We start from the raw sequence: 23,320 nt of genomic DNA on the forward strand, positions 1-23,320 counted from the left end.
GTTAGAGTAGGGGAAGCTCTGTCAGAGAGGAAATGTCAGGAAGAGAGTTCCCCAGGGTAGTGTGCCGAGTGTAACCGTATTTGCATTAGCCATAAATGGGATATCCTTTGTCAATCCTCAAGATACTCTCTCAATACTATTTGTAGATGATCTCTCTATATCATTTGCTGGAGCTAGAATGGCACTGGTTGAGAGAAAATTACAACTCTCAACTGACATAATAATTCAATGGGCTGATATGAATGGATTTAAGTTTTCGACAAGCAAAACTGTTGTTGTCCATTTCTGTTGTATTTGGGTAGTACATCCAGACCCGGATAAGTGCATCAGAGGTCAATGTATCCCATGCGTAAGTGAAGTTAGATTTTTGGGATTGATATTTCATTGTAGGCTCATATGGGTTCCTCACTTGAAAATTAAAGTGTCTTGAGGCTCTGAATCTTTTAAAAGTTTTGTCCTATACATCATGGAGATGAAGACTGCAGAATTACAGTATTTCAAATATATACAGGGCCTTAATTTTTTTCAAAAATTATTAATGGGTGTAAGATATACTCCTCAGCCACCCCAAGTTGACTAAAGAATTTAGATTCTATACACCATACTAGTATCAGATTGGCCACAGGAGCCTTTAGAACTTTGCCTATCCAAGGCCTCCTTGTTGATGCTGGAGAGTCACCTTTAGACCTTTACCGAAGGTCTTCTATTGTTCGGTATTGGTTTATGTTGCAAAGTCTTCCTAATTCTTTAGCCTATCAGACTGCAAGCCTTGTAAAGTACATAACATACTTTGAGTTGCAACCAAAATCTCCTCAACCTTATGGTTTCTGGGTGAAACAATTGATACAGACTTGATATAATTAGAAGTAAGGTCTATTTAAAGTATCATCAACACCTCCATGGAAATTAAGAGAGGCATCTTTTTGTAAATATTTTATTTGGAGTTGAAAAGAATATGACTGACTTAGAAGCCAGGTCTCTTTTTATGGAACTTGTTACACAACATAGGGAATCGACTTTTATATATACCGATGGCTCTAAATCAGATGCTGGTGTTTGATTTGGAGTATATAGTAATGCTTTTAATTGTAGAGGTGCTCTTCCTTTAACAGCTTCCATATTTACTGCCAAACTATATGGCATACTAACCGCTATAGAGAAAATAGTTTTGGAGGAGTGGGGTAATTTTACCATTTTTAGTGATGCACGGAGTATCCTTCAAGCTTTAGAAGTTTTTAATTCCAGTAACCCTTTAGTTTTAAAGACTTTAGAATGGCTTTTATTATTGGACAGAGAGGTATAACAGTTCGATTTTGCTGAGCTCCGGCACATGTAGGTGTGTCTGGGAATGAGAAGGCAGATTTACTGGCAAAGAATGCTGCAGCGGAGTTGCTACCAAGAAGGTATCACATTCTTTGTGATGATTGTTTACCCAACATTAAGAATTTGATTTCTAATAATTGGTAACAGCATTGGGATAGTTTAGTTGAAAATAAGAAGCGAGAAATAGCTAGTTTTATATCCCCGTGGAAGTATAACATGATGCCCTGAAAGTGGGAGACTACTTTGTCGTCTCCGCATTAGTCATACTCAGTTGACACATGAATTTCTGCTTACTGGCCAGTACCAGCCATATTGCGACGACTGCCTAGTACCTTTGACAGTGAGGCATTTGTTGACCAAATGCCCCACTTATAGTAGCGAAATAAATTAATATCTGTTTGAGGCTCGAGGTGAGGATGGCAGGTTCATCCTTGCCGAGATTCTTGGACATGATGTCTCCTACCATGCTAGCGGTATTTTTAACTTTACATCTGAAGCAGGTCTTCTGAAAGTTATTTAACTTTTAAAATGACATCTTTGCTTTCATGGTTTTAATTGAATATTCTTTTATTCTTTATTTATAATAAATGATATTGGCGTCAATGACCTTAGATGTCAGGATGCCAGAAAACCTCAAAATCAATAAATCAATCACCTTTGCATACCCGTATAGTGCTTGTGCCTTGTGTGTTTTTTGTTATTCACTGTCACTTGCATTACTATCATTATCTGTGTTACAAGTGAGTGCATTAAGGTTACCAAGTTAAATATTATGCGTTCATGTCCTGGCCGTGATGGACGTCCCTGTGGCACCTTCATGAGTTGGGTCGAGGTTGATCCACACCCTGTTTGTCCCTCTTTCCATGGTAAGAAATGCTCAGTGGAATCACTATGAGAGAGTACTGTAGGGAGTGGCCATCCTTCCAGTGAGAGGGATATCTTTCTCATTGCATGAAACGGACTAAGTGAGATTATTCTCCTTCTTCGTCTTCTGCTAGCAGTGGCAAGAAACGAAAGTTCGTTTCTGCTGCAAAAGTTATCCCCCAACCAGGTCCTTCGTATCAGCAACCCACTGAGATTCCAGTCATGGATAACAATGGCCATGATAACTGTTTCATCACCCAGTGTTGATGATGTACAGTATAAACTTGAGCCAGTACTTGTTACAGATCCCTTTACTATGGTCGTTGTGCTTCCAGATCCAATCTCAGTACCCTCAGTTCCTGATTACCCTCTTATGAATAGATCTCCCTTACCTCCGAGTGTGTTGAGATGTGAACCTTACATGTCTGATTATCCAGAGAAGATATTTCCACTCTTTGAAGTATCTCCAATCCAAGCATTGAAAGTGTTTCCGCGTTCCTGATCGCTAAACTTAGAGGTGAACCTGCCATTTCCCCTCGTACTGAAGCAGCCTTGTTGAAAGACCCTAATTACCAATATTCAGCTTGTTCCCACAAGCCAGGCCTGCCTCATACTCCTAGGGGTCCTTGGTATCTATCTCCTCTAAAGATTTCCCAGGTTGCACTCCAGGATATTTCATACCTTCATTACGAGGGTGGTCGGACCGCTTCGGCTGTGACCACACCCCAAGACTTGGCGACACCAAGCTGTTCTAAACAATTATCTTCATCTGCTTCTAAGCCTGTTAGTTTACGGGCTACCAGCGCAAGAGCCTGTTGGGCAATCTGTAACGAACGAACGAACGCCTGATAGTGCGAAGAAGTCGAGTGTGGCAAAACCGTCGTTAATTCTCCGAATTTTGTCTACTGTAGTCGCAATTCAGCCAGACCGAACATTTAGCTTAACAAGTCTGTACGTGCTACTGTTCCTGCACTTAATGACATCACTGTGCGCCTCCATCCTTGTGCATTAGATAACTCCCCCTCAGGTTGGTCAGGCCAACAAGTCCAAGCGAGTTGTCATTTCCACAGGTAATGACGTCACTAAACGCATCACCATATTGACACAGTATTCCTCTGCAGGACAACAATGTCAACGTGCAACATGAGCTTGCTACAACTTCTCTAGATGGTTTATGATCAGCATGCCCTGGGGGACATGGTAGATCAACTTCCCAATATTTCAAATTTCCCCCCAGAGTTTTATAAATATCTGGTTAGGGCTCACAATCCCAAAGCCACAAGTTAATGCTAATAGCCAACTCATTTACAAGAACAACCACACACTAGTTCCTGACCTAATGTCCACAATGCTTTATATGTTACACATTCTTCTGAAGAGCAGTTTATTTCAGATGATTCTTATAGGTACTGAGAATGGATAAGGGGCAAGAAGCATTTTGGACTTACACCCCCATCTGATACAGAGGAGGTCACCTTTGTTAAGAGCGTAGGTGAGGTTCACACCGTAGGCACTCTAGATGGCAATCTACGGGGAATTCCTTTTCCCCTCGTACATTGAGATTTTGAAGGGACTTCAGTACTTCCGTCTTGCATTCTGTTGCTAGAGGAAAATACGCTTATAACGGAAGTGAGCTGGAGAACTTGTTCCCCAGCTTACCACCATTTGGGGGTATGCCTACAAAGCAAAGATGGCAGGACTTAGGGTCCAACCCTTGGACGGTAGAAGTCCTCCATTCAGAGTATTGGATCCCTTTTCATAGACTGTCCACCTCCTATGACTAGGAATCAGATCCTACCATACTACTCCTAGCAGAGGAAGTTGCTAAGCAAGGAAACAGTACTGGAAGTCTTTGATGATTCTAGTCTTCCTCAGCAATCTATTCCTGGTAGAGAAGCTGACAGGAGGTCGGAGACCCGTCATAGACCTCTCCATTTTGCAGACAAGGTTCAAGATGGAGACTCCATCCTCCATTCTCCAGGCCATCAGGAAGAACGATTACCTGTCGACCATAGACCTTAAAGATGCTTACTTTCAGGTCCCCATTCATCCTTCCTCAAGGAAGTACGTAAGGTTTCCTTTTTGAGACAAACTGTTCCAGTTCAGGGTAGTGTGCTTCAGCCTGTCTACAGCTTCTCAGGTATTCACCAAAGTCTTTGTCCTTGTCTCGGCCTGGGGTCATGTTATGGGCATCAGGCTCATAAGATACTCAGATGACTGGCTTCTCTTGGTGGAATTTTTAGCTTTCATGCTGAAGCACAGAGACCTGTTACTGGATCTGTGCAAGGAGTTGGAGAAACTCATCACCCTGGGAAGATTACATCAGTGCTCGGTGCAAGGGGCTCTGAAGACCCAGTAGTTCCAAGCCTCAGACCATCCTGCAATCCTGCTACAAATACTTCAAGAGGTGATATGGGACCTCCTGTGGTGGCTGAAGGAGAAGAACCTGTTAGCAGGAACACCCTTCCAGGATCCTCCCCCCCAGTTCTTGCTATACACAGATGCGTCTCGCCAGGGATGGGGCGCCCATATGGTAAAGGAATAGATCTTGGGCCTGTGGTCAGAGGAAGACAGAGCTTTCACGTAAACTTCTTGGAAATGACAGCAGCGCAACTAGTATTACTCCACTTAGCAAAGATTCTGACATACAAACCTGAGTCATTTCCCAAATGTCCTGTCTCAGTTAACCTTTAGGTCTTTATACAGAAGTGATGAACAGTCAAAATAAATTATTTTAAGAACAGTAACAATACTAAAATAGATCTTTCATATATAAAATATAAAAAGAGACTTATGTTAGCCTGTTCAGCATGAAAACATTTGCTACAAGTTTGAACTTCCACAGCTTGGTCACCGCTGGAATAAAACTTCTAAAATACTGTGTAGTACTGAGCCTTATGATGCAGTAGGCATGACTTATAGAATTAACTGCATACCTAGTATTACGAACAGGAGGATACTGTCAAGGAAGACCTGAATGTAAAGGATGGTCAGAATTATGAAAAATCTTACGTAACATGCATAACAAAAACAAACTAATTGAACGACTATGTCAGAGATTAATATCTAGATCAGAATGAGAAATTTAATAGACCTTAAGTTGCTATCCAGCAAATTAAGATGAGAATCAGAAGCTGAAGAACAGACAAGAGAACATTATTCAAAACAAGGTAGAATGAAAAAATTGAGACCTCCAGAATAGATTGATCATAAAAAATCTTACAAGACTCTCAATAAGCCAGTTTTTTTGTGAAATTGAAAACACAGACCCAATGTGTTTCTCAAAAGTAAATTTGCTGTCGAGTATCTTCATTTTTAGCTTTGTTAAGCGAGCAAGAATTGTAGATACGAGTTTGATTTGCCACTGCTAGATGTCATAGTAAGTAGTGAGGAAACAGCCCCCAACATGCTCTCTCGTTCTCTTTATGCATTGACCTCGATAAGTAAACGCTGATTCCTTGCCTCATGTTTTGTGAGAATTTCTTATTCTAAGTTGCTTTTAACCATGCCTCCTAAAAACTTATGTGGTAGTAACATTGCAAAGAGGAGGAGGATGATGCCCATAGAATTAACACGTGAAATAATTAAGAAATGAAAAGGTTGTGAAGGACTTGACGTATGAACGATCACCGTTTACGATCTGTACAATTTTGAAGCAGAAAGAATTTTTCAAGGATATAATGACAGCCAAAGGTGCTAAGATCTTTTCAAAGCTCCAAACATCTGTCTATTTAAAGATGAATATGCTGTTGGTGTGGCTGATGGAGCAGCGGCTTGCAGGAGATAGTGTAACAGTGGCTATAATCTGTAAGAAGGCATGAGCCATTGATTCCAATTTAGAGCAGCAAACCCGGGCACTTCAGCAAACGAGGATTTCTTTAAATCCAGTCATGGGTCGTAGTGGCAATTTTCGTAAAAGGACTGGCCTTTACTTCGTTGTTCAGCATGGTGAGGCAGGGAGTGCTGATGTCAAGGCAGCAGAGGAGTATGTCAAAACTTTATTTCAACTTGTTGATGCCGAAGGAAACATCACCAGCAAATCTTCAAATGTGACAAGACAGTGCTATTTTGGAAGAAGATTCCAAGATGATGATGCCAGGCTGCAAACTATGGAGGATAGGTTGAACTTTGTCCTGTGTGCCAATGCGAGCGGTGACTGTAAGATAAAGCGACTGTTTGTATACCATTCTGGAAACCCCTGAGCCATTAAACCACACAAGATGATAAAGGAGAAACTGCACATAATATGTAGCACCAACCCTAAGGTGTGGGTCATCAGGCAGTTCTTTGTCGAGTGGGTAAACTTTGTGTTTGGTCCTTTGGTAAAGGAGTATCATGAGAAAAACAACTGCCTCTGCAAGCCCTTCTCTTCTTCAACAATGCTCTACTGAACATCGAGCATGAAATACTCGCCGAGTAAAATTTCTTCGATGATCTCAACCTTTCTCCAAACACTACAGCTATCCTGCAGCCAATGGACCAGCTGGTAATTTCTAATTTTAAGAAGCTCCATTCCGCCGTTGTTTTGAAGCGACGGAGAATACATACCTCACACTAAGAGAGTTCTGGAAAGAGCACTTTAATATCGTGATAGGCCTCAAAACCAACGATATTTCCTGGCACCAGGTTACTTATTGGATCTTTATTTCTGCATGGAGGAAGCTGTGGCCTAAAGGTGCACTTGTAAAGAAATTTGAAGGTTCCGAACCCAAACCCGAACAGCAAGTTGAGGAAGAGGGTATTCATTGGAAAGACTATAGGTCAGGTCTGGAGGTGGATGAAAGAGGCATTGGCAAGCTCATTGAGGAACATTACAAAGAACTGTAGACTGAAGAGTTTAACAAGCTACAATTGTGGTAGCATATGGAGGTATTAAATGAAGTTAGTTCCAAGGTAAAGGAGATAGAAGCGCATGTCATCAATATGAAAGAGAAGAAGGAAGTTCTAGCAGTGTGGGAGAAGGTTGCAGATTTCGTAGAAAAGAAACATCCTGATAAAATTGCAACGGGTTGTGCAACAGAGGTATATAAGGACAAGTGTTTAACTCGTTTTCAAAACATTCTGAAAGAGAGAATGAAGTAAACCTCCTTGGATAAATTTATAAAGAAAATGCCTGTAGTAGAAAATGAAGAAAGAGCCAAGAATTAGTGAAGATAGTGGGAAAAATTAAGGAAAGCAAAGAAAAAATAAAAATAAAAAAATTTAATGCAAAAGAAATTAAAAACAAAGAATACTTGTATACTGTACTAGCATTTAAGTTTAGGGTTACATATTTAGTGTTAAGTAGTGATAGCAAAAAACGAGCCTTCAATCCTATGTTAATCTGCTCTACCCTCCCCCTCTGCCATGACCTTCATTAGCTCAAATCATGTCGTCTCCAACATAAGTACAGTACACTGTATAAAAAGTTTTTGTATCTTTACGTACTCCTTCTATTATGTTTTATACAATATTTATTATTTATAAATATATTTTCCTTATTTAATACAGTAATATGAAACATAAGAATATCAGGTGACATTTTGAGGGTTGGAAGGGATTAAGGACATTTTAAGCATTTTTAATGAAAAACATTAATTTGAGATATGAGCTTGTTCAGGGAACAAATTAAACTCATAAGTCGAGGTACCACTGTATTTTATAAAAACTTTTCTCCAGTACAGTTAATTCTAGTACTTTAGAGTGATTTATTTAAACAGAGAAGGCTAGGCTCATTTATATAGGGATTAGTGGCAAGGCTTCCCCTCTAGGTTTTGTTTTTGCTATAGCCTTTGTATTAATTTTATATATACTGTACCAATAAAATGCCCCTTCATTATTGTCATGTCTTTATTGAAGGGAGAGAAAAGGGGTAAGTTTTTCATTTAATGAGTATAGATCAATGAAACCGACTCTCTGGAGAAAAAGCAATATGAATGGGGGTGAGTATAGAAATAAGAAATTTTATTATTAAAATTGATTTTTTAGTAAAAATGCACTTTACGTGTCTGTTAAACTGGTAACCTCACTTTTCAATCCAGTCATTTGCTTTTTTCCCTGGCATAAACATATTTTAGCTAGTCTTTCTGAAGTGTCAATTTTATTTGTATTTTGCCATTTCTAAAATAACCTGTCAATTAAGGGATTATAGTCTCCACCTCTTCTCTGGAAAGTGACAGTGCATAATCTGTAGAAAACTGGCACAACTGCTTACATAAAACGCTAAAGAATTTTACAGATCCTTTTTCTTCCATCAAGCCTCCTCTCCCCTCCTTTTATCCAACATCAACACTTTCCCAATGTTGAACTATTGTCCTCAGTCATGGAATGATAGTCTCAGACTTGTTCCGAAACTTTTATCATAGCCTCAGAATAGAAATAACAAAACTGTCCATTTGTTTAGGCTACCCCAACAAGAAGCATTATCCTTCCCTTTTTCCAAGTTTAGAGAAGTTTTGTGCCTTAATTCTGTACTGGAATTTACACCTGAAGCTGAACCTTGAGGATTAAAAGAATACCTGCATTTGTTTAACATGTGTAGCTAGCAAATGGCCCAATAACAGTTATAGAAAAGATATTAGATTTGTGTTCAGTAGGTTGATCGCATCAATTTTACTTCTCTTGTTCAATATGAGTCTAGACATTTATAATATTTTAAAAACTTTTTTTTTCAACTGGCTAGTAATTGATTGGTATGATACATGTGGTACTTAAACAATTCTCTCATAATATATTTTTATGAGGGAGTAGTGTTTCCTATTGTGCTTACTATGATGGCTGATGATGGTGGAATACATTTTGGTATATGGACTCAGATACTGTTATCCAAGCAGAGATGCCCATTGTATGGTAAATAATGAACTGGTATCATCTGGAAGGATGATATTAATGCCATTTCATTTTCCAGATCTATATTTCTAATAACTTGTATAATTTAAGATGTATTTGTTCTTTTCTTTGTCATTTATTGTAATGTGTTTGTGGTCAAACAAATATTGTAAAAGTAATTGTATTTAATATTTTCCTACAGGTGGGTTACATAAGGAAGGAAAGAGAAGTTCCTAATGTTGATATTAGCCCTATACCCGATTGTCTACTCCTAATGTATCAAGCATTCCTACCATTTGATCCATGGAACCTGAAGCAGTTTATGAATAGCATTCATTATTACGAGGTAAGTCCATAAACTTTACTTATTTAGACAATTTCTTGGAAGACTATTAGTACAAAAACCCATTACATTTAACAATTTTGACTTTCTAATTTTATTTTACCTAGACATGACTGTAAATGCTGTAACCAATTTTTATGTAGCCCAGCAAAGGGAAATATGATATTTACTTTTAAGTTGTAGGAGTATAAGTTTTTCGTTGTAAGTTTCATCCTAGAAGTGTTTTTAAAAGATTGAGCTTTAATTGTCTGAACTATTTATAATAGAAAATCTTACACATGCTCATGAACGTAATAGAAAATACACATTAGCCTATATGAGATGAGGCATAGAGGCATGCTTTGTAAATGTTTACTAGTGACAATTTTTCAGATCCCCCATATGTTAGTCCCCTTCACTTTACTGTGCCTCTTCATTTTTCATAGCAGAAGTCTTAAACATTGTGATCCCTTTATTTGCTTATCCCTTGTTCGCACTATGCCCTTGATTGTGTGTATTGTAATGCGAAAGGTACTCTTCATTAAGCGCACAATAATCATTCAATGTGCACAAAGTGGTAAGGAATTGAGTATAATGTTTTAAAGATTAAGAACTGCTCAGCCAAGCATGTCAAAACAATTTGATGCCCTTTATTGTAACTGTTCATGAGGTGATTCCCATTAAATTCTAGAACTATTGAATCTAGAATATTAATTTAGTGATAATCAGCTCCTCGTTGCCACACTAAAATTAAAACTGAAAGAACCCAACAGATATGTAGATAGAATACCTAGGTTTGATACCACTAAGCTTCTAGAAGATGAGCACAGAGAAACCTTTGCTGTGTTACAGATGATACATATTACTTTGACATAACTTTACTATTCTCTTCTTGGTCGCCCTTTTTGGATACAATTTATATCCTTCGTTCTTTTTGACCAGGCGCCGCCAGCGTTACAAAATATAAAAATAGTAATATCGCGTAGTAGTAAAGTATTGCTTTATCAGGGTTTCAACATTACTCTTTCCAACAAAATGATAAAAAAACACATATGTTAAAGGATCATCATAGCAGTTTATGGAAGCAATAGCACTAAGCCTATCAAGAGAAACAAAAATCTACTTTGCCTCAATATGGCATTATAAATCCAATCGTAATGGGGGTCTAGACACACGACCCGACCTGTGTATTTTTTGTGGTGTATTTTCAGGAATGGAAGAAGTACAGAAATCAAGATCACTTGGACTCAGTGGTGACATGACAATCTCAGTAGGACACTCGCACAGTTTGTTGGTACCCTTAGTGGGAGTTATTGGAATATCTTGAGGGGAAACATTTTGGTCAGTAGGGACATTATTAGAGACTGCAGGTGGTGGTAAACTCTGACTTATGATAGGCACATTCTGATCATCATTAATAGTACTGTTACTATCTGCTGGGGGAACAAGAATCTGTCTATAAAACATTTGGGAGATATGCCTCTTACAAATTACGTTGTTGGCATTGGCTAATTTTACAGTGAAATTCTTACCATTGAATATTTCAGCCACTTTACCAGGCACCTACTCAGCTCTAATGCCAAAGTTTTTTTTTTTTTTTTTTTTTTTTTAATAAAATTGTATCACCCATCAGAAATTTGGATGTAAAATGAGAGTTTTCAATATTAAACTTACCCGATAATCATGTAGCTGTCAACTCCGTTGCCCGACAGAATTCTATGGAGGGATACGCCAGCTATCACAATACTAGAAGGGGGTGTACTTACCAGCGCCACCTGTGGCCAGGTACTCAATTACTTGTTGTTGACACCTCCTCAATTATTCCTCTGTCGTGCTTCCGGCTAGACGTTCTGGGATACACTTATGGTCTTCGAGTTTATTCACGGATATTTGGTGAAGTATTCTCTCAGATTAACGGCTGTCACTTTACTGGAATCCTTCTTATATTAGCTAGATAGCTTTTATATAATACTGATATAACGGTTAACGAATTTTGCTTGTTTTTGGATCCCCCTTTGGCTAACTCTTTGGATTACAAGATGTCTGACATTTCGCAAGCCCCCTCCCATAGACGATGTAGGTCTTGCAATAGGCGTATTCCGAAGGCCTCGGTAGATCCTCACACCGCTTGTTCTGACTGTAGGGACAGGCCCTGTCAGTTAGAAAATCGATGTGAGGAATGCGCCGGACTTTCGGAATTGGAATTTGTCCGTCTTTTAAAATATTCAACTAAGTTAGAGAGAGGTAGAGTTAGGAGGAGTTCTTCTCACTCTTCTATGTTTTCCTCACCTCATGATCCCCTACCTTTTCCTACCCCTGTAGTGGCTACCCCCGAACCTACTGTGTGCCCTCCGCCTGATATGTCAGTTGTTTTGCGTGCTATTCAGGCTTTAGGCGATAAAGTAGAATCAGTGGTAAGTGACCATAAGTCTCTGATGGCCGAAGTTAAAGAACTGAAGGTCAAGAGTGCAGTGGGTGGAGTTAGTGCCAGTGCTGTGACGAGTGCTAGTGTCGGTGCAGTGCCAAGTGCTAGTGGTGCCAGTGTGGTGCGTGAGGATTTTTCTGTGCGAGCCAGTCGTCCTCCCAGTCCGGGACCTCTTGCAAGCTCCCATGCCCAGGGGAGAAGCAATGTCGAAGGGCTTAAGGGTTCGGCAGGCCTTGTTAGGCGCACAGAACTATCCTCGGTGGTTGCGGGCGTGTCTTCCAAAGACCGTCACTCCCACCTGCAGACGATTGAGCCCGTCTTATTCTCGTCCGCTGATCAACTGTCAGGGAAGAAACGTTGGTCTCAGGTCTCGAGACCGCTTAAACGTAGAGTCCAGTCCGCGAGTGCTCAGCCAGGTTGCAGTCATTGGCTCAGCTCTAACTCGCCTCAGTCATCTGTCGACTGTACTCCGCCCAAGAGGAGTAAGGTTCTGCCACAACAGAGCTCGACTGTTAAGGCTTTACCTGTTATCGTTTCTGCCGATCCCAAGTGGACCCTGCTTCAGTCCATGCAAGCACAGCTTTCGGACTTGATGCGTGAGTGTCGGGCTGAGAGTGTTGCACCTCCGCCTCCGCCTACACTCCCTCCGCCTGTTCTCGCTCCGCCTGTGCTCGCCCCGCCTGCGCTTGCTCCGCCTGGTCGCAGCACCATCTGCCAGGCGTACGATGTTGAGCCACTTTCGGAGTTCGCTGTTCCCAGTGGTGTTCAGCCTCAGCCTTCTTTAAGGCAACCTTTGCTTTGGGATCAGGAGAGTTATTCCACTCTTCCTCCGCCTCCCCTTGCTGCTCCACCAGTGGTGCAACTCTCGGTTGGGGTACAACAACCTCTCCCCTCCGTGAGTCAGTCTGCTCAGCCATCGCTGCAGCGAGCTCAACCCTCCTCAAGGCAAGCTCCTCTACACCCTGGACTTGCGCCTCAGGAGCCTCAGCTTGCGAGAACTTTACCTTGTTCTGCGCAGCCTCAACCTCATCATGCTCCGCTCATCTCACAGGAACAGGAACGGACTACTCCGCCTCCGTCCTCCGCTCAGCAAGTGCAATCCTTGGGTTCAACCTCTCTTGCTAGGAGTCAACCTCCTTCACCCATGCGCCTGCCTTCTGCTTCGTCTGTTGTTCAGCCTTTGCAGTCTGAGCCTCAGGTTTTCCCTCAACAGTTACTGGAAGAGGAAACCACTGTTATTGTTCCTACCCGTTCTGACTCTGCGGTTCAGCATTCTTGTCCGATCTCTTCGCTACACTCTGCTGATGAGGTGTCGGATGATGAGGAGGCACACCTTGATCCCTCATCAGACGTGGACGAATCTAAGCTTTCTCCACAGTCTATTGATTTTCGTAAGGTCTTGGCTCTACTCAGGGAGATTTACCCAGACCACTTTGTCTCTGCTATTCCCCGCTCTCCACCATCTGAGTTTTCGCTGGGCGTACAACAAGCTAAGTCCTCCTATACTAAGCTTGTCCTAGCTAGATCCTCCAAGAGGGCTTTAAGGATCTTAGGGGAGTGGCTGCAGTCTAAACAACACCTTGGCAAGACTTCCTTCATGTTCCCTCCAACGAAGCTCACTTCGAAAGCGAGCGTTTGGTATGCCACAGGGGAAGCTCCAGGCTTGGGAGTACCTGCCTCTGCCCAGGCTGACTTCTCAAGTCTGGTGGACTCGCCTCGGAGAACTGCTATGAGACGCTCGAAGGTTTGTTGGACCTTCTCAGACCTGGATCATTTACTGAAAGGGATGTTCAGAGCATTTGAAATGTTCAACTTTCTCGACTGGTGCCTGGGGGCCCTCAGCAAGAAAACCTCTCCTGCGGACAAAGATTCTGCCATGCTATTAATGTCCTGCATGGATAAGGCCATCAGAGATGGATCGGGCGAGCTAGCGTCGTTGTTTGTATCAGGGGTGTTGAAGAAAAGGGAACAACTGTGTACCTTCCTTTCCGCCAGCATTACACCTTGCCAACGGTCACAACTCCTTTTTGCTCCGCTCTCGAAGTTCCTCTTTCCCGAAGAGCTAGTTAAGGACTTGTCTGCTGCCCTGATACAAAAGGACACGCACGATCTTGTAGCCTCATCGGCTCGTAAGTCTAAGGTTGCCACCTCAGTCCCCAAGACTTATCGCTCCCCAGTGGCTGATACCCCGGCTACGAGGTTCATACCGCCCTTTCGTGGTAGAGCCCCCAGCCGAGGAAGCTCCCGTCCAGACTCTCACAGGAGCAAGTCTAGGAAAGGATCCAGGACATCTAAGGGAAAGAACTGACTCTCCGTTTCTCCAGACAACAGTAGGAGCCAGACTCAAGATCTTCTGGCGAGCCTGGGAGAAGAGAGGTACAGACGCACAGTCTGTCAGTTGGCTGAGGAACGGTTACAGGATTCCATTCTGCCTCAAACCACCTCTGACCACATCGCCCATCAACCTCTCTCCCAACTACAAAGAAGAGGACAAGAGGCTAGCATTGCAACAGGAGGTGTCGCTACTTGTGCAGAAGAAGGCAGTGGTTATAGTCCGGGACCATCAATCCCCGGGCTTCTACAACCGTCTCTTTCTTGTGGCCAAGAAGACAGGAGGTTGGAGACCGGTGCTGGACGTCAGCTCTCTCAACGAGTATGTCACCAAGCAGACGTTCACGATGGAGACGACCAAGTCGGTCTTAGCAGCGGTCAGACAGGAGGACTGGATGGTCTCGTTGGACTTGAAAGATGCATACTTTCACGTTCCCATTCATCCAGACTCCCAACCTTTCCTGAGATTCGTTTTCGGAAAGGTTGTCTATCAGTTCCAAGCCCTGTGTTTTGGCCTAAGCACAGCTCCTATGGTCTTTACTCATCTGATGAGGAATGTAGCGAAATTCCTACACTTGTCGAACATCAGAGCCTCCCTCTACCTAGACGACTGGCTGTTGAGAGCCTCCACGAGTCGTCGTTGTCTGGAGAACCTCAATTGGACTTTAGACTTAATCAGAGACCTAGGTCTATTAGTCAATATAGAGAAATCTCAACTCATTCCCTCCCAATCCATTGTGTACCTGGGAATGGAGATTCAGAGTCAGGATTTTCGGGCTTTTCCATCGGCCCCCAGGATAAGCCTAGCCCTAGAGTGCATCATGAGCATGCTGAAGAGGAGCAATTGCTCAGTGAGACAGTGGATGAGTCTCACAGGGACCCTCTCATCACTGGCCCTGTTTGTCGAGCTAGGAAGACTCCACCTCCGCCCTCTTCAATTCCATCTTGCTGCTCATTGGGACAAGGGCTCGACTCTAGAAGCAGTCTCTATCCCTATCAACCAAGAGATGAAGACCACTCTCCTGTGGTGGAAGCACAATCTCCTTCTCAAGGAGGGTCTATCATTGGCCATCCAGACCCCCAATCTTCATCTCTTCTCAGATGCATCGGACTCGGGCTGGGGTGCGACCTTGGACGGACGGGAATGCTCAGGAGTATGGAACAAGGAACAAGGATTACTCCACATCAACTGCAAGGAACTGCTAGCAGTTCATCTAGCCCTGTTGAACTTCAAGTCCCTCCTGCTAGGCAAAGTGGTGGAGGTGAATTCAGACAACACCACAGCCTTGGCTTACATCTCCAAGCAAGGAGGGACCCATTCGAGGAGCCTTTACGAGATCGCAAGGGACCTCCTCATTTGGTCAAGAGGTCTAAACCTCACTCTGGTCACGAGGTTCATCCAGGGCGATATGAATGTTTCAGCGGATCGCCTAAGCAGAAGGAATCAGGTCATTCCCACGGAATGGACCCTCCACAAGAGTGTGTGCAACAGACTTTGGACCTTGTGGGGTCAACCTACCATAGATCTGTTTGCCACCTCCATAACCAAGAGACTTCCGCTTTATTGTTCCCCTGTTCCAGACCCTGCAGCGGTTCATGTGGATGCTTTTCTTCTGAACTGGTCCCATCTCGACCTGTACGCATTCCCTCCGTTCAAGATAATAAACAAAGTTCTGCAGAAATTCGTCTCGCACGAAGGGACACGGCTGACGCTGGTTGCTCCCCTTTGGCCTGCAAGAGAATGGTACACAGAGGTACTTCAATGGCTAGTCGACTTCCCCAGGACTCTACCTCTAAGAGTGGACCTTCTACGTCAACCTCACGTAGACAGGTTGCACCCAAACCTCCACGCTCTTCGGCTGACTGCCTTCAGACTGTCGAAAGATTCGCTAGAGCTAGAGGCTTTTCGAAGGAGGCAGCCAGTGCGATTGCCAGAGCTAGAAGAGTTTCCACTCGTAGAGTCTACCAGTCTAAGTGGGAGGTCTTCCGAAGCTGGTGTAGAGCCAATTCAATATCCTCTACCAATACCTCTGTGATCCAAATAGCTGACTTCCTTCTACATCTTAGGAATGAGAGATCCCTTTCAGCACCTACGATTAAAGGATATAGGAGCATGTTGGCCTCAGTTCTCCGCCACAGAGGTTTGGACCTGTCTTCCAACAAGGACCTTCAAGACATTCTCAAGTCTTTTGAGACGTCTAAAGAACGTCGTCTTTCCACTCCAGGCTGGAATCTAGACGTAGTCTTAAGGTTCCTTATGACATCTAGGTTCGAACCTCTCCAGTCAGCTTCCTTCAAGGATCTTACCCTCAAGACTCTTTTTCTCGTTTGCCTTGCAACAGCTAAGAGAGTCAGTGAGGTTCATGCCTTCAGCAAGAACATTGGTTTCACAACCGAATCTGCAACATGTTCTTTTCAGCTTGGATTCCTAGCAAAGAACGAGCTTCCTTCACGTCCTTGGCCTAGATCGTTCGAAATACCTAGCCTCTCCAACATGGTAGGTAACGAACTAGAGAGAGTTCTTTGCCCTGTCAGAGCTCTCAAATATTATCTGAAGAGGTCTAAACCTATTCGAGGACAGTCAGAAGCCTTATGGTGTGCCATCAAGAAACCCTCGAGACCCATGTCCAAGAATGGGCTTTCGTACTATATAAGGCTTCTGATCAGAGAAGCACATTCTCACTTAAAGGAGGAAGACCTTGCATTGCTGAAGGTAAGGACCCACGAAGTAAGAGCTGTAGCTACTTCGATGGCCTTTAATAAAAACCGTTCTCTGCAGAGCATAATGGATGCAACCTATTGGAGGAGCAAGTCAGTGTTTGCATCATTTTATCTGAAAGATGTCCAGTCTCTTTACGAGAACTGCTACACCCTGGGACCATTCGTAGCAGCGAGTGCAGTAGTAGGTGAGGGCTCAGCCACTACATTCCCTTAATCCCATAACCTTTTTTAACCTTTCTCTTGAATACTTTTATTGTTGTTTTTATGGTTGTTACGGTAGGCTAAGAAGCCTTCCGCATCCTTGGATTTGGCGGGTGGTCTATTCATTCTTGAGAAGCGCCTGGGTTAAAGGTTTGGTAGAGGTCCTTTAGTAGGGGTTGCAACCCCGTGTACTTTGGCACCTTTGGGTTGATTCAGCCTCCAAGAGGAACGCTGCGCTTAGTAAGGAAGACGAACTTTAAATAAAGAGGCAGAGTAACAGTTCTATTCGACTTCCTTACCAGGTACTTATTATTTCATTGTTATTTTAGATAACTGTTATATGAAATATGGGATACTTAGCTATCCTTTAATCTTGTACACTGGTTTTCACCCACCTCCCTGGGTGTGAATCAGCTACATGATTATCGGGTAAGTTTAATATTGAAAAATGTTATTTTTATTAATAAAATAAATTTTTGAATATACTTACCCGATAATCATGATTTAATCGACCCTCCCTTCCTCCCCAGAGAGAACCAGTGGACCGAGGAATAATTGAGGAGGTGTCAACAACAAGTAATTGAGTACCTGGCCACAGGTGGCGCTGGTAAGTACACCCCCTTCTAGTATTGTGATAGCTGGCGTATCCCTCCATAGAATTCTGTCGGGCAACGGAGTTGACAGCTACATGATTATCGGGTAAGTATATTCAAAAATTTATTTTATTAATAAAAATAACATTTTTTAGCCTTATAAGACCTAGTCAGAGGGAGTCTTAAGTGATCAAGGGCAGATCTAAATGCCCTGCCAAACAACATTTCTACTGGTGAGCATCCAGTACTAGAATGTATTGTACATCTATAAAGATACAACAGTCTAATTAATCTTAAACTAATATCACCTGATGACAATTTGAATGAACATTCTTTTGAAAACCTGGACAGCTTGTTCGGCCAGGCCATTTGACTGAGGGTGATAAGGTGCACTTAGTGTGTGACAGATTTTATTAGAATCCATAAATGATTTGAAATCTTTTGAGATAAAGCAGGGACCGTTATCTGATACGAGCTCTTCAGGTAGACCAAATCTACTAAAGGTTTTCCGTAATAATTCTACAGTTTTAGATGAGGTTAAGTGCTTGGAAGCGTGGACATTCAGAAACTTAGATTTTAAGTCGGTAATAATGAGAAAATAAAAACCCTCTAATGGGACACACCAGTCCCCATGGAGCCTCTGCCATACGGAATAGGCTGGTCAGCTAGATAGTTTTAACACCTTTAGGACTACTGTTAGTGAAGTTCTCAACACAAGATTTAGTGTCCTGATCAGGGTCCATGCCAACATTCAGCCAAAAGACTACAGTTTGTGCAGGTGACCTCATAGCACTAATATTGGATGACCATTATGGTGTTGCTTCATAACAATAGCTCGATACACTTCTATTACAATATAGCAACAATTTATTGTCTACCAACAGTTCCTACCATATTTTCATATATGGTTCATCTTGTGGATTGTTAGTTGCCTGGGAAACCCAAATCTTAGTTGGGTAATTGAATTGATAGAACTTCAAAAGTTCAAACTTGCAGCAAATGTTTTTATGTTGAACAGGCTGACATAAGTCTTTTTATAGTTTATATATTGAATATCTGTTTTGATGATACAGTTTTTGAAATGTTTTATTTTAATTGTTCGTTATTTCTCATAACGTTATTTATTTTTCAATTTCCTTTCCTCTCTGGGCTCTTCTAGAAGGAGGACACTCCAAAATCAAACCATTGTTCTCTAGTCTTGGGTTGTGCCATAACCTCTGTACCATGGTATTCCACTGTCTTGGGTTAGAATTCTCTTGCTGGAGGGTACACTCCGATCCAGTGTTATAACCACCTTCTTCTTCTTCTTCTTCTTCTTCTTCTTCTTCTTCTTCTTCTTTGTAAATAGTGTATTGGCCAGGCTGAATAGAAGGGCCATGGATGCTTGGGTGTTTATCAAGAGGTTGTCTTTTCCTTATGTTTCTTATTCTTTTCAAAACCATCCTTACTGTCCTCCGTTCAGTTGAAGTAGCTATCCTGGAGGGTATTTAGCCTTGCATGGTGTATCGGTTTCGCCATGTTGACCAGTTTTTTCAATTTTTTATGTAAAGAGTGTGGGTTTTATCAAGCACTTTATTTGTATTTCTGTATATATATTTTTTTTTTATCATTATTGTTAATTTATTTTTTTTAAGTGTTGTGCATCTTTTTTATTGCCTTTAATTCTTATCTTGTCTGAGATATCGAGTGAAATCTTGGAACAGTACGTCCTAGACTTCGTCAGTGTGGTCTACTGTATTGCAATATTCATGGTCTGCATGCTAATATTAAAGAACTTACAGTTGCGTCCCGACAGCATAATATTCTTTTTTTTCTCAAAAACTTGGTTTCTAATATGAGGCACTCATCTGAGCTGCTTATAACTGGCTTTAAGAAGCCAATAATTTTGAAATGGGATGCCATTCCTAGGGCCAGAGGAATGTGGGTGTATATTAGGACTGAGTACCCTGCTTCTCATAAGTCCTGCTATGAATGTAGATGTTATGAGATTCAAGTAATAAAGGTTTGTGGCAGGCATAACAACTTCTATTTTTGTTCGATCTAGCGGAATTCAGACATGGATGATTATATCTTTGTCTTCTTACCATTATGGCTAAGATACAGGAAGATGATAGAAAGGCCTCTTTTGTTTTTGATGGTGATTTCAATGCTCACTATAGGGAGTGGTTGAATTCTAATTCTCCTACTGATAGCCATGGCCTAAGAGCTTTGGAAATTGCCTCCTAATCAGGCTGTGAGCAAATCATTCGTAAAGCTACTCACAGGTCTGGTAACTGCTTGGACCTCGTATTTACCAACTCCCCTGGCGTTATGACAAGTAAGGTTGATTCTCCAGTTGGAACATCTGATCATGCCTTGATTTTATTAATAGTGAAGACTGAGCAGCCTGTCCCTGATGTATCATACTCATTAGATTTATATAAAATCTCAAGCAGACTTAAATGGCATTTTGAGTTGTTTTGTTTTAGGCTTGGAGTGGTCACAATTGTATAATAGTGTTGATCCTGTTTGTCCTTTGAATGAGAATCTAGTCAGCATAATTGATATGCTTATCCCTTCTTGTGTATTAAGGTACTGAGTGAGACAAACCCTAGTTCAGGGATGATTTTAGACATGCTTATCTGGAGAAACAGGAGGCCTATCATGTTTGGAAGGGTAACAAATAAGATTTGACTTGGAATAACTATACTCATCTTCGAGCTTTTGCTCAGAGAGTTTATGCCTCATCTGAAAAAGAATACATTTTAACCTTGAAAGAAAATCTTTCTGGTACAACTCTGGAACAAAAGTGGTGGGTTACCCTTAAATCTGCTCTCTCATTCCTGTTTTCCTGAGGCTAAACTAACTAGTTTAGCTTTTCGATCTCGTGAAATTAAAGCTCTCTTGATAGACCTTGATGCTTATGGAGGTGTAGACCCAAATGGTATTTGTCCTTTTTTTTTTTTATAAAGACTGCCGATTTTTTAGCTCAAAAGTTATCTGTTATTTTGCACATGTTAGCAAGAAGAGGAGCTTTTAGCACTTTTTGTAGAATTGGTAAAGTTACTCCACTATGTAAATGTGTTTGTGGTAGCTCAAGTTCAACTGATTACTGCCCAATTTCCATAACTCCCATGTTATCTAAAGTTTTTTAATGTCTTTTGGCAAAACATCTAAATACGTTTGCAGAAGGCAATCATCTGTTTGCTAGTTTGCAATTTGGCTTTTTGTAAAGGTCTTGGAGGATGTGATGCCCTTCTTACAATCTCCAGTGCTGTACAGAAATCACTTGATTGTGGGCAGGAAGTTCGTATGATTGGCCTTGATTTTAGTGCTGCCTTTGACCGTGTTAATTGTGAGGCCCTTGTTTTCAAACTCAAACAGTTGGGAGTGGGTGGTTCTTTTATTAGCATTATTACTGAATTTCTAAGTAATATGTCACAAAGAGTTGTTGATGGACACCATAGTGAGTATAGGAATGTGATATTTGTGTTCATCAGGGTAGTGTTCCTGGCCCATTACTTTTCATACTATATACACCTGACATGAGGTCAATGGTTTGATTTTGGAGTGTCCTTCTTCTAGAAGAGCCCAGTGAGGAAAGGAAATTAGAAAATAAATAAACATGAGAAATAATGAACAATTAAAATAAAACATTAAAAACAGTATCATCAAAACAGATATTTAATATTTTATCTATAAAAACTTATGTCAGCCTGTTCAACATAAAAACATTTTTTGCAAGTTTGAACTTTTGAAGTTCTACCAATCCAACTACCTGACTACAAAGATCATTCCACAACCTGGTCACAGCTTGAATAAAACTTCTAGAATACTGTGTAGTATTGAGCTTCATGGTGGATGGAGAAGGCCAGACTTAGAATTAACTGCATGCCTAGTGTTACGAACAGGATGGAACTGTCCCAGAAGATGTGAATGTAAAGGATGATCAGAATTATGAAAAGTCTTATGCAATATGCTTAACAAACTATTTAACAATGGTGCCCAAGATTTATATCTAGATCAGGAATAAGAAATTTAATATACTGTAACTTCCTGTCCAACAAATTAAGATGAGAATCAGTGGCTGAAAAGCAGACAGGAGAACATTACTCGAAACAAGGTAGAATGAAAGAATTGGAGCACTTCTTCAGAATAGGATGATCACCGAAAATCTTGAGACTTTTTCAATAAGCCAATTTTTGTGCAATTGAAGAAGAGACACGCCTAATGTGTTTCTTAAAAGTAAATTTTCTGTCAAGAATCACACCTAAAATTTTAAGTCATACATAGTTGAAGAAAAATTATCAATGCTGAGATCCGGATGTTGAGCCATTGTCCTTGACCTACTTACAATAATACTTTGATTTTTGTTAGGATTCAGCTTCATGCCCCATAATTTGCACCATGCACTAATTTTTTTCTAGATCTTTATTAAGGGATTCAGCAACCCCTGATCTACATTCAGGAGATAGACCTTATGCAAAGAGAGTAGCATCATCTGGATATGCAATGAGCTTATTTTCTAGGCCAAACCACATGTTATGTGTATATAGTATGAAAGGTAGTGGGCCAAGAACACTGCCCTAAGGAACATCAGATATCAAATTCCTATACTCACTATGGTGCCCATCAACAACAACTCTTTGCAATCTTACTTAAAAATTCAATAATGATGCTAAGAAACTACCCATCCACTCCCAACTATTTGAGTTTGAAAACAAGGGCCTCAAAATTAACACGGTCAAAGACAGCACTAAAATGAAAGCCAATCATATGAACTTTCTGACTACAATCAAGGGATTTCTGTACAGCATTGGAGATTGTAAGAAGGGTATCACAAGCTCCAAGGCTTTTACAAAAACCAAATTGCAAAATAGGGAACAGATGATTACCTTCAGCAAAGTTATCAAGACATTTTGCCAAAAGATGTTCAAAAAGTCGTTTCATTGGGTTTACTGAGCTAGGTTTATTCCTGGCATTCCATGCATCTCTTTTTTCTGTGGTATATTCAGCAATATCTATGCCTTAGAAATGGTACTAGAGGAGCATTCCACGGAGCGACACAGGTCGAGCCCAGAAATAGATATTTCCTTCGTCAAAATCTCTTTTTGGTTCCCATGTAAAGGACATATTCATCATGGTTAAAAAGTCACTGAACATCTAGAAAGTTGTATTGCATTTTGATTGTGGTGCTGAAAGAACAATTTAGCTTAGAATTTATACGTCTTTGTGTCTGAGCAAGTTAGACTATGCATGTCAAATTTATGGGTCAGTTACTAAGACTTTACTAGTAAAACTTGATGTTCACAATATTGGGCTCCGCATCTGCACTGGTGCATGCAGAATATCTCCCTTTGATAGTCTGTATGTGGATTCTGGCGTGTCTCCCTTTTTTCATCCACAGAGAGGAGTTGAGTTTGAGGTTTTTAGCTAGGTCCCTCGCTTTGAGAAACAATACTTACAATAAATATGCTAGGGCTCCTTTAGATTGAGCTCTTAACCCTTTTACCCCCAGGCTATTTGGAAATTTCCAACCCTTAACCCACAGGGGTTATTTTTTTTCAAGCACATTTTGCAGTATATTTTTTTTAAATTGCTCTGACAGCCTTAATTTTCGTCATAGAGAGGTCAGGTTGGTCTCATTCTCTTGGAAAATGCCTGAAGTTTCTCAAAAAATTATCAAAAATATGCAAAAAAAAAAAAATTATATAGCAGTTTTTTGCAAGGACGTACCGGTACGTCCATGGGGGG

At 41.2% G+C, this 23,320-nt stretch overlaps 1 protein-coding gene across 1 annotated transcript in view; it reads left to right on the top strand.

The window, feature by feature from the left end:
• The window catches only part of LOC137655698 (uncharacterized), a 129,947-nt gene that overhangs the window by 100,011 nt on the left and 6,616 nt on the right, over window positions 1-23,320 (top strand). Inside the window, exon 4 of the mRNA XM_068389687.1 lies at window positions 9,197-9,340. Within this exon, the coding sequence (XP_068245788.1) occupies window positions 9,197-9,340 (144 nt within the window). The remainder of the gene's footprint in view (window positions 1-9,196; window positions 9,341-23,320) is intronic.

Source organism: Palaemon carinicauda, chromosome 16 (genome assembly GCF_036898095.1).
Source record: "Palaemon carinicauda isolate YSFRI2023 chromosome 16, ASM3689809v2, whole genome shotgun sequence".
In the NCBI taxonomy this organism is placed as follows: Eukaryota; Metazoa; Arthropoda; class Malacostraca; order Decapoda; family Palaemonidae; genus Palaemon; species Palaemon carinicauda.